Source organism: Rattus rattus, chromosome 3, assembly GCF_011064425.1.
Source record: "Rattus rattus isolate New Zealand chromosome 3, Rrattus_CSIRO_v1, whole genome shotgun sequence".
Lineage (NCBI taxonomy): Eukaryota > Metazoa > Chordata > Mammalia > Rodentia > Muridae > Rattus > Rattus rattus.
Window position 1 is genome coordinate 158,813,024 of NC_046156.1, and position 17,696 is coordinate 158,830,719.

Consider the following 17,696-nt stretch of genomic DNA (forward strand, 5'->3'; position numbering starts at 1 on the left):
TGGGACAATTGGAACCTTGTCACCAGACAAAAACCAATATGCCTGAATGGATTTAGAAACACAGTATTCTCATATCTGAGGCCTGAAGGCATTTTGTCTGCTCCCTACCCAGTTTCTGTCCTGGAGGAAGTGATCACAGCACTCAACATGAGGATTGTAATCACTAATCATATAACATAGTGTTCTCCAAGTCAATGAGATATCTAGATAGGCTGACCATGAGGACTGAGTCAATGGGCTTCCCTTCCCAGAGTATCCTTTTTGCAAAGGGTATTTAATCTCTAGTTCACCCTCAGTAAGTTGTATGCACCCATTTTCCATGATGAACACTAAGTAAACAGTTTGGACAAGCAAGGATTCTCTATCTCATCACAAACTACTGTGAGGAGAAACCTTCATCATATAGAGCCTTGCTGCCTAAGTCTCCAGCAAAAGGCCAATGAGCTCCCAGAAAGGGACACACACCCCTGAGCTAATCCAGTGTTCCAGCTGCTTTCCACAGTCCTTCCTGACTCCAAGAGGTTCCCACCTGCCACTGGGCACCTGGGAGTGTGAGAACCCCTGTCTCCTTGGCCTCAGCCTGCCTCATTTCTCACCTGGCCTGGGGTCCCATCTTAGGCTATGTTTATAGCCTAGCACATACAGTTTTATCTGCCCAAGCAGTCAGTGTTTGCACACCCCAGTATTGAGGGAGAATGTGAAACCATAGGGAGTCAATCATTAATTTTAAAGCATAAAATGAGGGAAAGAAGGTGTTCTATAGAGTCTTTTTTACGTGAATAGAAGAATATATATATATATATATAATCATTTTCTTTTAATGACCAAAAGCATGTATATGCTAAATTGTTTCCTGGAAATATTGATGACTGATGTGAATCAGCATAACTTTTTTGTTTGTTTACCTTCTTTAAGGAAAGTATTCCTTCTCTGGTGTCCTTGTCAGTGGATATAGAGAATACTCCAATCCCGTCTCCATTAGTGATGGAGTAGGTCATATCTGCATTTGAGCCCGTGTCTGCATCATTTGCCTTGATTTTTCCAACAGCTGAACCAACTTGAGCAGATTCAGGAACGTACAGTTGATAGTGTTCTGGAAAATATTTCATATTAGTTACATACAATAATGTTCATAGCATAAATATCTCACAAGAAATAATAAGTATCTTATCTATATTATCAAATAAACATAATACAGAATGAGATATCTGTAATTATATTTTAGGTTGGCGTAAATGTTTCAATATATGTAAATATGATAGAATGTTTAAAATAATAGACTAGTTAAGACCCTTTGATAAAAGATCTACATATTATCTTATCTATATATCATCTTTATCAACACATGATTACTTTTACTTAAGCAAAAGGAAAATAATATAAAATTTCATTTATAGTGAATAAAATTGAATCAGTCAAGCATAATTAATCCTAGCTTAATATTTTTCTTCACATTAATGTGAATTTCAAATATGTAATAATGTGTGTGTGTGTGTGTGTGTGCGTGTCTCCATGCTTGAAATTTGACTAGGAAAAGCATAAAAGCCATACCAGAAAATATATAGCATTTCGTGAATAATTTATGTACTGAAATATGTAAGAAATACCATAAAAATAATGAATATATTTAGATATTTATCAAATATTTCCATTATATTTGTAAAGAGTTTGTTAGCTCTGCATTATGGTCATACGAAAAATTATGTTTTCAAAAGTATATGAAGCCAGTGGACCAGCTGAAGGATGAAAATCTACACTCTAAGATCAAGAATCGACAAATGGGATCTCATAAAACTGCAAAGCTTCTGTAAGGCAAAGGACACTGTGGTTAGGACAAAACGGCAACCAACAGATTGGGAAAAGATCTTTACCAATCCTACAACAGATAGAGGCCTTATATCCAAAATATACAAAGAACTCAAAAAGTTAGACCGCAGGGAGACAAATAACCCTATTAAAAAATGGGTTCAGAGCTAAACAAAGAATTCACAGCTGAGGAATGCCGAATGGCTGAGAAACACCTAAAAAATGTTCAACATCTTTAGTCATCAGGAAATGCAAATCAAAACAACCCTGAGATTTCACCTCACACCAGTGAGAATGGCTAAGATCAAAAACTCAGGTGACAGCAAATGCTGGCGAGGATGTGGAGAAAGAGGAACACTCCTCCATTGTTGGTGGATTGCAGACTGGTACAACCATTCTGGAAATCAGTCTGGAGGTTCCTCAGAAAATTGGACATTAAACTGCCTGAGGATCCAGCTATCCCTCTCTTGGGCATATACCCAAAAGATGCCCCAACATATAAAAAAGACACGTGCTCCACTATGTTCATCGCAGCCTTATTTATAATAGCCAGAAGCTGGAAAGAACCCAGATGCCCTTCAACAGAGGAATGGATACAGAAAATGTGGTATATCTACACAATGGAATATTACTCAGCTATCAAAAACAACGAGTTTATGAAATTTGTAGGCAAATGGTTGGAACTGGAAAATATCATCCTGAGTGAGCTAACCCAATCACAGAAAGACATACATGGTATGCACTCATTGATAAGTGGCTATTAGCCCAAATGCCTGAATTACCCTAGATATCTAGAACAAATGAAACTCAAGACGGATGATCAAAATGTGAATGCTTCACTCCTTCTATAAAAGGGGAACAAGAATACCCTTGGCAGGGAAGAGAGAGGCAAAGATTAAAACAGAGACTGAAGGAACATCCATTCAGAGCCTGCCCCACATGTGGCCCATATATATACAGCCACCCAATTAGACAAGATGGATGAAGCAAAGAAGTGCAGAAGTGTAGATCGCTCCTGAGAGACACAGCCAGAATACAGCAAATACAGAGGCGAATGTCAGCAGCAAACCTCTGAACTGAGAATAGGACCCCCGTTGAAGGAATCAGAGAAAGAACTGGAAGAGCTTGAAGGGGCTCGAGACCCTATATGTACAACAATGCCAAGCCACCAGAGCTTCCAGGGACTAAGCCACTACCTAAAGACTATACATGGACTGACCCTGGACTCTGACCTCATAGGTAGCAATGAATATCCTAGTAAGAGCACCAGTGGAAGGGGAAGCCCTGGGTCCTGCTAATACTGAACCCCAGTGAACTAGACTGTTTTCGGGAGGGCGGCAATGGGGGAGGGTCGGAGGGAACACCCATAAGGAAGGGGAGGGGGGGGGATGTTTGCCCGAAACCGGGAAAGGGAATAATACTCAAATGTATATAAGAAATATTCAAGTTAAAAAAAAAAAAAAGAAAGAAAATCTACACACAAGTTGATATGCCGTTTTTGTGTAAAGACTTCAGTGTTGAATGTGTTATTCTTATTTACAAAAATAACTCATATTAAATATATCATAATTCAGGACTTGAAAACAAAAATAAACTGAATTTTTATAATACAAAATATTGAAGTAGTGTTCCTTTAATTACTTATTAATACATTTTAAATGGATAGTACTTTAATTAGTTATTACAATTATTTTATTACACTGTTCAAAGGAACAGTATAAATACTAGGACTCTTGAATTTAAATGTAATTAAGTATAGCATTTACCATATATTATAGCAATGATAATAAGCAGATAATATATAAATAAAGATTTCAAACTAGAACTTTATACTTACTTTGGTACAAAAGACAGAAAAATGGATACCACAAATTTTCCCTTATAAATTAAAATCATCATGTCCTGTAGAGACCAAATATCTAGAAATGGCTATGAAGGTGCTAACTTAAGGAAGAGACAATGTTGAAATGTAGACAATGCTCAGGTAGAAGTGATAAGGGATGTCCGGGTTTGGTAAAGTTAGACAAGGAGAGGATGCTGCTATAAGATAGGCAAAGAACAAATGAAACTCAAGACGGATGATCAAAATGTGAATTCTTCACTCCTTCTTTAAAAGGGGAACAAGAATACACTTGGCAGGGAATAGAGAGGCAAAGATTAAAACAGACATAGAAGGAACACCCATTCAGAGCCTGCCCCACATGTGGCCCATACATATACAGCCATGCAATTAGACAAGATGGATGAAGCAAAGAAGTGCAGGCCGACAGGAGCCGGATGTAGATCGATCCTGAGAGACACAGCCAGAATACAGCAAATACAGAGGCGAATGCCAGCAGCAAACCACTGAACTGAGAACGGGACCCCAAGTTGAAGGAATCAGAGAATGAACTGGAAGAGCTTGAAGGGGCTTGAGACCCCATATGTACAACAATGCCAAGCAACCAGAGCTTCCAGGGACTAAGCCACTACCTAAAGACTATACATGGACTGACCCTGGACTCTTGACCTCGTAGGGTAGCAATGAATATCCTAGTAAGAGCACCAGTGGAAGGGGAAGCCCTGGGTCCTGCTAAGACTGAACCCCAGTGAATGTGATTGTTGGGGGAGGGCGGCAATGGGGGGAGGATGGGAGGAACAACCATAAGGAAGGGAGGGTGAGGGATTAGGGGATGTTTGCCGAAACCGGAAAGGAATAACACTTGAAATGTAAATAAGAAATACTCAAGTTAATAAAAAAAAAAAAGATAGGCAAAGAAGTAGAGAAGAGAGTTATGAAGATGCTCTGAAAATGGAAATTAATGCCTTGTAACTAACTAACAATAGAATGGCTGCAAAGGAAGATACTCTGCATGGCTGACAAAAAGCTTCATCTAGAAGCCATTAGTTAATGAACTAAAAGTATCTTGCCGAGTGTGGGGTGCCTTCTTATGACTTTTGAGAAAAGGAAGCCATAGATGCTGCCCAAACAGCTTAGATTCTTGGAATTTCTATTGGTTTCCCACCAGAATATGGACAGTGGTACACTACAGGTTAAGTCACAACATATTGGTAGAGTCATATAGAGAAAGAAATTTGAGTTAAGCAGGTAACTGTCCAGTTTTGTGTAACCAAATAATATTGTGCATTTTAAGGGTGAATAAAAGGCATCAATTATATCACTGACCTGAATCCCACTATGAGAATATCAACCAGGCATATGAGTCCATTGTGAACTGGCATATGCCTGAATTACTGACTTTTCCAAAAGTCTTAGGCTACAAAGGATAGTATCTACATTAAGTACTGTACATCCATTCAATAGCCCATAACAGGGAAAACTCTTAGAAGGTAGAGCTTAATTCTATTGTTTACTCAATTTGACCTATTGTCTGACAACATTCTAAATATATAAATACACCCATTGGCAATTGCTATTCTTGGATTTAGTCAGAGAAACCGCTCTTAGTAGTGAAATGTGGTGGCTGAAAATAGCTGGCAGTTAAGTGTGTTTTGGGCTAAGAATGTATAAGTTAAGTTTTCAGCCTTAAACAAGACAGTGTACTGTCCCCAGCTAGATACAGTGAATATTATGAAAGACAGGATTGAAAAATGTGGGTATCATAGGATACAGAAAATAAATTTGAAAATACCTCCAGGGATGTACACAGCCACTTCAGTCAGTCACAGACTGCTAGCAGATTCTAATACAGGTAAGGGTTTAAATGAGAATTGTCTATCAACAATCAGAAACAGATGCATGAAGAGCTTATGTATATCTAGGCATAAAACAGAAACTATTTCCTAGAGTTAGAGTCAAAAAAGGGAATCATTGGCTTCACCTGTGTGTACCTACTGGTAAACCATATGGAATCAAAGGATAATTCCAATCAACGGTCAGACACATGGCATGGGTAAAATTAAAAGGGCCACACATAAAATAAAAAGGTTAATGAATCTAGGGAACTATTCACAAGTAAGGATAGTGAGACATTAGCATTGCAAAGGATACAGAAAGAAACGGGAGAAAATAGTAACCAGAAATCACTAACTACAAGAACTAAAGTAATAAAGACTGTGTGTAAAACACTTTGTACCTGTTCCTTTTACTTTTCACTAATTAATTTATTTATAAGTTTAAGCATGCTAAATAAATGGTAAGAAGAGCAACGTGTATTCCTAATGTCAAATACACATAATGCAAACACATAAAATAAAACAAAAAGTCAGAACATATCTTAGTGAAATGAAGAAAGCAATACTTCAAGGAATCTTTCAAACAGTATTTTGACCTCAAGAAGAAAAGAATAAAATTTCTCAAACCTTTAACTACACGAAGAAAAAGTAAGTCATAGAGGATTTCATATGTACTAGCACTATTAATACCACCACTTTAACAACTACGAATACATGGAGAACAACTTATGGCTTTGAATTACTATTTAAATTGTTTGTGTCAGATAAAATGTCCAAACCCAGAATCACCAATGGGTTCATTGCTCATATCTGGAAGACCTTTACAGAAGAACTAAAAATACTATTTCTCATATTATTCTATTTAGTTGAAAGGGAAGAATCATCACTAAACACCATTTAGGAAGTTAGCATTATCTTGGCACAAAACTAAATAAAGACACAAAGAAAAGAAAAAAATCATAGATCAATGCAGTTGATGAAAAAAAAGACACATTTTTTCCACAAAATTGCTTGCAATCACGTTTTTATGAATACACCAAGGAGTATTCACCACAATAAAATTGGTTCCATTCAGAAATAGAAGAGGTTATTTTATAACAGTTCATAGCTTTAATAATTCACCAAAGTGGACACAAGGACTCAGATCAGTAGATCAAAAAACTGCCTGTGACAAAATCAAAAATCTTGTAAGGATTTTCAAAACAATAAATAAAAAAAGCAAAGATCTCATTAAATATAATCATATCTAGTATCATATTAAATGAAAAATAATATTAATATCAGGAAGGAGATAAAGGTATCCAATTTATTCAGTCTAATTAAATATTGTAAACACACAAAACAATCAGACAGTAGAAAATATTAAAGAAAGGAGGAAGTTCAAGTGCCTTAATTGGGTGGATCCAAGGTTCTTATATATAAATAATCTAATGATTTCACCAGCAAATTCTTTTTTATTGGATATTCTTTTCTTTATATTTCAAATGTTATCCCATTTCCCGGTTTCACATCCATAAACCACCTCCCCCTGCTTCATTGAGGGTATTCTACCACCCATCACTTCCTGTTTCCCTGCACTGACATTCCCCTATACTCAGGTACTGAACCTTGGCAGGACAAAGGGGTTCTCCTCCTATTGATGCCAAACAAGACCATCCTCTGCTACATATGCAGCTGGAGCCATGAGTCTGTCCATGTGTACTCTTTGGATGCTTGTGGTTTAGTTTCTGGGAGCTGTTTGTTGGTATTATTGTTCTTATGAGGTTTCAAACCCCTTCATCTCCTTCAAACCTTTCTCTAAATCCTCCATTGGGGACTTTGTTCTCAGTTCAATGGTTGACTGTGAGTATCCACCTCTGTATTTGTCATACTCTAGCAGAGTCTCTGAGGAGACAGCTATATGAAGCTTCTGTCATCTTGCAATTCTTGGCATCAGCAATATTGTCTGAATTTGGTGGCTCTCTGGAAAATTCTTATAGTGGATTAACAATTCCAGCTATGCTTTATACTATAGCATAGAAATCTTGTACACTACAATGAACAATTCAAAAAAAAGTTTAAAAAAGACCTCCAATACACCACTCTTAAACGTACCTTGGAGTAAAAGTAGCCTATATATGCATGGCATCTACCACAAATGCTTCCAGACGTTAAATACAGGAAAGGAGTATGACTCTAGTAGATGAAAATACCTCCTCATGGATAGGGAGAACAAATATTGTAGAAATGCCCCCTTACTAAAAGCAGGCTATTTATGTAACTCCATCCCTTTCATATTTACAATATCATTCTTCATAGAAACAGAAAAACTAAAATCAATATGGATGTACAAAAGAGAAGGCAGTCCTGCACAACACAAATGATGCTGAAAGTGTCATTACACTTTCAAGTTAATTAAGATCTACAATACCAGACAGACAATAACAGCAGAACAAATATATTCTTGTATTGGAATGAACGCAACAGATGATCAGAATACAACCCAATACAGCTACCTAAGCTTTGATGCAGTTGACAAAAATTACATGTTGGATTAATCTTCAATAAACAGTGCTGAACAAACCATGTATCCATATGTGGAGGAGTAAAAATAGATCCTCATTTCTCACTCTGTAAAAAAATAACTTCTCAATTCCAAGTAAATAAAAACCCTTAACATACCCTGAACTCAGAGAGTGAGCGGCTGACATATGGAACCCACTTGAAGAAGCCTACACAGGGAGAGACTTTCTGAAAAAGATGCCAGCAGCTCAGAAAAGAAGTGAGAATTCACAAATGATATTAGGTAAAGTTTAAAGTTCCTATGCAATAATAAAAATGACTTGCAGGGACAAAAATGGAGAAGAGACTGAGATAAAGGTGGTCCAGTGACCCTCCCAACGTGGGATCCATCATGAGGGGAGGCTCCATGGTCTGACACTATTATTGACGCTATGGTATGCTTACAAACTGGAGTCTAGCATGGCTGTCTTCTGCGAGGCCCAATAAACACCTAACTGAGACAGAAGAAGATATTTACATCCAGCCAATGGAGTGAAGTCAGAAGCCCCTATGGTTGAGTTAGGGAAAGGCTGGAAGAAGCTGAAGAGGAGGGCGACCCCATAGGAAGACCAGAAGTCTCAACAAACCTGAATTTCCAAGATCTCTCAAACACTAAGCCACCAACCAAGCAGCATACACTAGCTGCTATGAGGCCCCACACACATACACAGCAGAGGACTGCCTGGTCTAGCCTCAGTGAATGAAGAGGTGCCTAACCCCTGAAGACTTGATGCACTATGCAGTGGGGAGGCTTGGCATAGGATGGGGTATGTTATGGTGGGGTGGGGTGAGGGACTGGAGAGGTATAGGTTTTTGTAAGGGTGGGGACATTATGTTGGAGACAGAGGGAGGAGGAAAGGGGTAAGGAACTGTGGGAGGATAGACAGGGAGGTTGTTAACTACTGGACTGCAAATAAAAATAATAATAATAGCAACAATAAAAACCACTGTATTTCTTCACTCTACAGAACTGAAGAAAGCATTTGCTAATGATCCATTAAGGAAGGCTGAATACGTAGACTATATGAAGAACTCACGCTGACTATAGATTCAGCTCTGTCAATCTATCGATCAATTGGGCAATCCAATCAGTAAAATTCTAACACAAATCTCAGACTGCAAAGGCTCCAAACAAATAACACATTACATAAAAGGAATAATGAAGAGGTATATAATTTAAAAGGAAGTATACATGGGAAATGTGAGAAATTTATTTTTAGATCATCTATTTGAAATGTATTATAATTATACCATTTCCTTTATCCCTTTCTTCCCTCTAAATCTTTCCACATACTCTCACTTCCTTACTTTCAAACTTATAGTCAATTTTGCCTTTATTTTTTACATAAATATATGTGTATATCCAGAAACATATATTACTAAATATGCAAATATTTACAATATGCAAATATTACTAAATATACCTGGCTTGGTATGAATAACATTGCTAATATCTCTCTTTTTTAGAAGGAGCTTTTGGTATTGGAAAACCAGTTGTGGTGTTTATCCCTGTGGAAGACTACTTTTCCTTCCTTAAATGAAAACAAAAAGTCCTCAAAGGAAGAAAAAGTGGCTAAGAAATATCTGGAAAAACTAATCACCCTAGCAATTAGGATAATGCAAATAAAATCAATGTTGATATTTCACTTTACACTAGTCAGATCTTTGCAAAGATCAACCAAGCAACAAATGGCAAATGCTGGAGACACTGAAGGAAACACATCTCGTATTCTCTTTATGTGACATTGCAGACCAGTACAGACACCCTAGACATCAGTGTGCAGAATTCTGAGAAAGCTAAAAATAAGTATGTCTACCATATGGTCCAGATACACGACTCCTTGACAAATACCCCAAGTACTTGAAGTTCTACTTTATAGAAATGTTCAAAGGGAATCTAACTAAATGAATTTCAAAGTTTTGATAATGGTCTGCATTGCTTACATTATTATCTGCTTTGGAATTAAGAATTATAAATGCATCGATGCAGAATTTTAAAAATTTCCATTAATATAAAAAGATTTAAGCATAACTTTTCATAATTCTGTGTCATACATGTAAATTTTGGCATTTCTGTATTATAATTATTTTTCTTAAAATTTCATTTCACTATAATTAATTTTGTATAAGACAGAGTCACAAAAATTAAATAACACACATATGTCTGGAATATTTTACAGTGTGGTATTAACCTAGGATTATTGTGTTGTGTGCTCCAAAGCTATTTGTGTGTTTATCTTGTTTCTTTACTTATGTCTTGGAATACTCTCATGACCTTAGTTGAAGATCATAAATTTCACTTACAGAAATCAATTTTACAAATGGATTTATAAGGACAAGTATGGATTCCAAATAAAAGATAATTCATAGTGTTGAAAATAAGAAAAAAAAGGAAGCCTTCATCTGCAATTACTTAAATTTATTTCCAAGGTGCTCTCATGATTAAGTCCTATATTTTTCTCTTTCAAATCTACAGTAGTACTTTTAAAGCTAATTAAGTTTCATGTTAACTTTGCTGACAACCACTTGTGAGAATAAATCCTATAAAACCAATTCCAATTTTTATCCTAATTCTATTCGAGATTATAGGAACTTTATGTGTTTCCTTTTCATAGATGCTGCTGCTGCTGGTTGCAGTTACCCAGGGTGTCTACAGTGAGAAGCAAGTGTATTAGATACTTAGGTCTTGAATGTTATAAAACTCAGAAATGTCTGTCAAAAAGAAGAATAAGAAGCTCACCTTTCCAATAGAAAGAATACAAGTTTAATCTCATTGAACTAAACACCTGTGAAAGTAAGTGACCAGTAATAACTCTATGCTAACTATGAAAACACCCTGTTAAGAAAAAAATCACTTTGAAATTCATAAGCATTTTGGTGTTTTTAATTTTCTTGAACAATCATATGTCCAGAGCAGAGAAACCTTGTTCTATAAATTAAATTACAAATTTGCTCCATGAAAACAAAATTGAAATGGCTTTAGCTAATTTAGTAAAGATTAAACAACAACAAAATTCATTATTCTACAAGCAAGTAAATTAGAACATTACTCTTGATTTACCAGAAATTAGCCAGAGATAAAACCACACACTTATGCACACTCAATCTTTGACAAAGCCAAAAATATAAAATAGAAAAAAGAAAGCATCTTCAATAAATGGTGCTGGTCTAACTAGCTGTCTGTGTGTAGAAAAATGAAAATAGAACCAGATTTGTCACCATGCACAAAGCTCAAGTCCCAGTGGATCAAGGACCTCAACATACAACCAGATACACTCAATCTAATAGAAGAGAAAATGAGCCCAGGAACAGATGGGTTTAGTGTAGAATTCCATCAGACCTTCAAGAAGACCTAATCCACATACTGTCCAAACTATTACACAAAATAGAAACAGACGGAATACTACCAAATTCCTTCTGTGAAGCCACAATTACACTTACACCTAAACCACACAAAGACCCAACAAGAAAGAGACCTTCAGAACAGTTTCCTTTTTAAATATCAACACATAAATAATCAATAAAATTCTTGCAAACCAAATCCAGGAACACATTAAAAAGACCATCCATAATGATCAAGTGGGCTTCAATTCAGGAATTCAGAGATAGTTCAATAACCATCAATGTAATCCACCATGTAAACCGACTCAAAGAAAAATCCACATGATCATCTCATTAAGATACTGAGAAAGCATTTGACAAAATTTAACACCCGTTCGTGTTAAAAGTGTTGTAAAGATCAGGAATTCAAGGCCAAACAAGCAGCTGAAATAATCAGATGCAGATATATTTACCCAACTATTGAACAGAAGCTACTGACCCCTCTGATTGAATTAGGAAAAAGCTGGAGGAAACTGAGGAGGAAGGTGACCCTGTACGAGAACCAGCAGTCTCAATTAACCTGGACCCCCAAGATCTCTCAGACTCTGGATAACAAACCAGGCAGCATACACCAGCTGAGATGAGTCCCCCAACACATATACAGCAGAGGACTCTTGGGTCTGGGATGCACCTAACCCTCAAGAGAATGGAGGTCCCAGGATGATTAGAGGTTTAGTGGGCACATCCTTGTGGAGACTGGAGTGGGGTGGGAAGGAGGTATGGGATGTGGAACAGTCGTAGTGTGGACCTGGAGGGGAATAAAATCTGGAGTGTAAAAATAAATTAAAAATAAATTGAAAAAATAATGTACTCAAGAATTGTGGGTCAAACTCTAATATGTATGTATACATGCTTGTGTGCATGTACATGTGTGCATGTGCATGTTCTTGTGTGTGTATGTGTGTGTGGTATGTATTTAATTATCCAAACAGAATCTAAAAATCACTTTACATACAAGAAAAATCAGGAAAATGCACAAGTATTGTATTTTTCACCAAGAAAGTCCTAGAAGTGATGGTTGCCCAGTCATGTACCACTTCAAGATGCAGGGGGAGGTAAAATCCCTTCTCAAATTTCCAAAAAGAACTAACCTGTATCTAATTTCTTCTATGACATGTGTACTGTTGTACAGTCAAAATAAAAAACATGATCTGCATACATTTAGGTATTTTATCATTATTTTTTATTTAATTTTTGTGAGTATTATTAATTTTGTTCCTGAATTACACATTAAGTTATATATCTTAATAAAGCTAGTCACATACTTTTCCTATATTTATAACCTTCGTTTTATAATATTCCATAATCTGTTAGATATTTAATTATAACTTGATTTGAAAATTCTCATGTTGAAATCTGGAATAGCAATCCCTTTAGAATTCTCAAGATTGATTAGTTTATACAGGATCTTTTTTGTTGTTGTTTTGATATGAATATTAGTTTTTTCAATTTTAGTGATAAACTGTTTGTGTGATGTTATTTCTTTAGATATTTGTAGTTTTCATTGCAGAAGTCTTTTGCCACTTCGGTTCAAGTTTATTCCAAGATAGTTTAATGTCTTTAATGCGATTGTAGATAGGAGTGTGTCCATGATACTCTTCGTTGGGTGTTTCTTGTTGATTCAGAAAGGCTGATTATTTGTAAATTGATTTTCTACTTGCCATTTGGCTAAAGACTTTCAATTGTTTACAAAAGTTCACTGATGTAATTTTTAGGATTGTTTATGTATAATATGGTATCATCTGTAACTAGAAATAACTTAAATTATTCTCTTATTTGTATCCATTAATTTTCTTGTCCTACCTTATTGTTACAGCTAGGACTTTAGTGTTGTCCTGAAGTGGGTAGGGAAAATGGGCAGCTCTGGGTCACTCCAGATTTCAGTGGGATTGCTCCAGGACACTGTGGGATGTGAGTTTCTCATAGACTGTTTTTCTGTCTCCTCTGGTCCTACTTTCTCAAGAATTTTTATCATGAAAGTGTATCGAGTTATTTTTTTAATTGGTTATTTTGTTTGTTTATATTTCAAATGTTACCCCCCTTCTAGTTCCCCCTCTGCAAACACCCTATCACACACCCCGGCTTGGATGAGGGATTATTGTGTGTCTATTAAGATGTCCATGTGTTCTTTTTCTTTTGAGGGTATGACAGTGCTCCTGAAGACAGCACACACTGAGCTCACATGATTCAGACGACTCAAACTGGATCTGACAGGATAGCTTCTTACTTCCAGTTTAATTTTCATGGTTCCATGAAATACTATGCAGCCTGTCATGTGAAGGAAGCAATTACATCCGTACTCAACTATAAACTAGGACAGTGAACCATCTTGGTAACATGTAGGTATAAAAAGTAGCACTCGCACATCAGTGGCAACCAATTAAGCTATCTAATTGAACTTAAGGCCATTCGAATTATACTTGTTCTGGGACCTAGTCAGCTTCTTGGTAATAGAACAGTCATGAATCTTAGAAAAACATTCATTCACAACACTTTGCTATATCATACAAAATTCTATTACATTCTTAATATTATATTTATACCCATAGATAATTGAAAACTCTCTTTACAGAAAACAGAATCTATCACAGAAGAAATAATTGGAAACAATGCAGTTATGAATGAACCCAATGGCCCAGACCTACTGGGTGCATATACATCACAGATTTTACATCTATGACTCAGGAAACATCACAAAAGATGTAGCAGAATGATTGTAAAAGCCAGAGTACAGAAAGCTGTGTAACAAACAGGCTTTCTTTGAAATTGCTGCAGTATATATAAATTTATACATATACACATACATAAATTTATAATTATATGTTTGTATGTGCATATATGTATATTATATGTGTATGCATGGAGATATATATTTACATATATACACTTTTGAATATATATTGATATGTGTGCATGTGTATGTGCGCATGTGTGTATGTAACGAACATTATAAGAGAAAGATGCTCTATATTCGAGAGTGGAAGTGAAGCTTTCGGTGGAAGACAGTGAGAAGGGATCAGAGGAATGAATGGGAAGAAGTGATACAATTGTATTTTCAAATAAAAACATAAAAATCTGTTTTGCTAATATGACAAGTATTCATAAGGAGCTAGTGAGATGAGTTCTTTTCGAACAAGAGTGACCATGATGCTCATGGACACTACTGGCAAATGCAGTCGGGGATAAGGGAACAAGCTAGTATTTATTCATTTTCTTTATTTCTTTTCTTTCTTTTCTTTTTCTTTTCTTTTTCATTCTTTCTTCCATCTTTCTTTTTCTTCCTCCTCCTCCCTTCATATCTTTCATATTTTAATTTCTTTTAGGCAGAGTCTTATACTATAGGACTGGATTTTAGTTTTCTAAGTAGTTGATAATGAATTCCTGAAACTAACTTCTTCTTTTTTTTTTTCCACACAGAGAGGTTTAATGGGAGGGGAAGAGTAGAACAGTAGAGGAGTAAAGGCCTGCCATGAGCATGTGGAGGGAAGTGGGGAGAGGAATGTGGAGAGAAGGGTCAAAGGGGAAGAGGGGAAGAGCAAGAGAACAAAGAGGTGAAACTAACTTCTCTTTCCATCTTCCAAGTGTGGTAATTACAGTCCTTTGGCACCACAGTCAGCTACTTCTTTACATAACACAGCAATACTATTTATTTTATATCGCTCTCTCTAGCAGAGAAAAGATATTTATGTAGCATGCTGCAGAGAGTAACATCAAATTACCCTTAATGAAACTCTCAGGATGGGAGTAGATTCTGTCAAATCTCTGCTTTATGTCTTAAGTTTATGTGTACTTTTTAAAAATTTCTTGTTTTCAATTCAACAATGTTAAATCTGTTCTACAAAGAAATATATTCCAAAAACTACTTTTGAGCACATTTTAGAAACACTCTTTATCTGTGTACATTTTATCATGAGACTTCAGGAACTTAGTCACATACATTGATTTTACTAATAAATACTTTTTTCTTACTATTTATACTACATTATTGAGTAAGAGCCTTGAGTCATAGTCATCCACAAGGGCAAAATTAGCTTGTACTAAATTACTGTTCGTGTTGGTATTTTGACTATTCTGCGAAACATGAATGTTCTTTAGAACATTTGCAATTTACTTGGTTCAGATCAATGGGAAAAACTTCATATGCAGCAGTTATAGCCATACAAAATGAATTTCTTTAATAATAAATCTTTAACACCATAATCCACTGATTGCAAAAGATACTATATTATGTGGTGTGGAAGTGGCATTATTCCTCATGTTACTCTGCCAGACTGCTGAGTTATCACATTCACTGATATGAGAGGCAATACTATGAAAAGGGTTATTCGGTTTTTCTAAGCTGCATTCCTGAGCAAAGGGGCTAAACTCTCTGGAACGTACATTGTAAACAGGTTCACTGTGATCCCGCCTCTTCTGCTTCATTTGTAGAGAACAGGCAGCAGGTTTAGTTTATCATGACAGATCTTGGAATATCTAGGGAATAAACTTCGTATGCAAATGAGTACTGGTCTCCATCTAGTGTCACATCTGTGTCAGCCATAAACAAGTGAGTCAGTCTATCCTTTTAAACACCGAAACTGGACATCTCCGTTGCTATCATTACTAAATCCAAGAATGTGTAGTTTTGTTATTGGTTTTGTTTTAAATAAAAGATTGATCTTCTGCACTGTCAATCTGTTATTCAGAATATCTTTCATTGCTTACCTAATGTCGTTTCTTTTCATTTCGTCTTAATGTGCCTGTATTATTGTGTGAGTATACATGGCCGTGAGTGCACGAGGCCTCCGGAGGCACAGGACATCAGGTGTTTGGAGCTAGATTACAGAGCATTGTGAGTTTTAAAGCTGACTCTAAGACCTCTGTGAGAGCAAAGGGGCTCTTCACCACTCAGTATTTCTGTAGTCACCATGTAGGGTCTTTGTATGATCTATTTTCATTTCCTCATGAAGACTCGTTTCCTTATTTTGAATTTTTAGATTATAAATTAGATATATGCTTTTAAATCTCAGGAAATGAGCTCAGCTAGTTGTGATGCTTTCCTTTCCAGCTTCCCCCTCAACTTCCCCGAGAGTATCATGTTCTGCTCATTTCCAGGCCTCTGCTTAAAGGGATAGTGAATATGACTGGCTGCTTCACCAAATCCTTAAGAATTTCTGCTTATCAGCACTGTGCCTTCTTCACTTTCTAGCAGATCACAATTTTCTTGCAATAAGTTTTCATTTCCTCTGTGATCATTTGAATTCACGGGGTAAGCGCTTGGTGCTGGAGATCACCATTTTCCATCGATTCTCACTGTTTATCAAGCCATTCTGATTGAATGCAATTGCTCATTTTTAACTCAACATGAAAGTCTTATGCATCCCCACCACCACTGGAGAATTCAGAAGCATTTGTAGTATTATTAATTGGATTAATGTTTGCAAGGAACCAGAAAGACAGGGAGATATGTGATGGAGTGACCAGTCTATAAGACCTCACAACAGATAGTGTTTATTGGGTAAGCATGACATCTTGTGTGGACATGGTTCATGATAATCCAAAGCAATTATAACTGTAACATCAGGATCTGTAGTCACTGAACACTTTGGAAGATATTGTGATAAGGAAACTGTTTGGAATGTGATGAGGATTAGTGACATAAGACAAAGAGATCTGTTTCTGGAAAATCATACCCATAGAGTTGATTGAAACAGGTCTGCCATAGATTATAATTTGTAAAAATAATGCATTCTTTTTGAACTGCAGTGCAATTAAGAGAGTGTGATGAGTCACACTTATTAAACTAAACATCCCTTGAGGGTATTAAAATTTCCTCAAACGGAAAAATATGGAAAAATATTACAAAGTCAAGTGATTCAAACGTTAAGAACTGGATTCCTGAAGTGGAGTAATAGGAAAAATAAAAGAATCATTTTTATTAAAATGTTAGCTTAGCTATGGATAAATTTTAGGCATTTTGCAATAGGATACAAGGCAACTTATATAGGATTTTAAGAATCATATGGTATGTAACATTTTTTAAAAGTATTATTCCACAATTTGAATATCCATGATAGAGAAACCCATTTAATGTTAAATTGTACCACATTAGCACTTTTTTCCTTGTAATGTCGTCAAATGCTGCCAGAATTTTAGCACTGTAGCCAAACCAACCTCATTATTCCCCATTTTTGTTTCTGAATGGGACATAATTTCAAGCACCATATGCAAGCTTTTCTGATGATTTCTTTGACTCCACTGTGAACAGGTAGTACTTTCTGAAGCACACTTCAGAAATAGAAACCTAGTGGGTA

At 36.1% G+C, this 17,696-nt stretch overlaps 1 protein-coding gene across 1 annotated transcript in view; it reads right to left on the reverse strand.

Annotated features, from left to right (window-relative positions):
• Cdh18 (cadherin 18) overlaps nucleotides 1–17,696 on the reverse strand; it is a 242,554-nt gene that overhangs the window by 84,155 nt on the left and 140,703 nt on the right. The window contains exon 4 of the mRNA XM_032898746.1: nucleotides 906–1,093. Within this exon, the coding sequence (XP_032754637.1) occupies nucleotides 906–1,093 (188 nt within the window). The remainder of the gene's footprint in view (nucleotides 1–905; nucleotides 1,094–17,696) is intronic.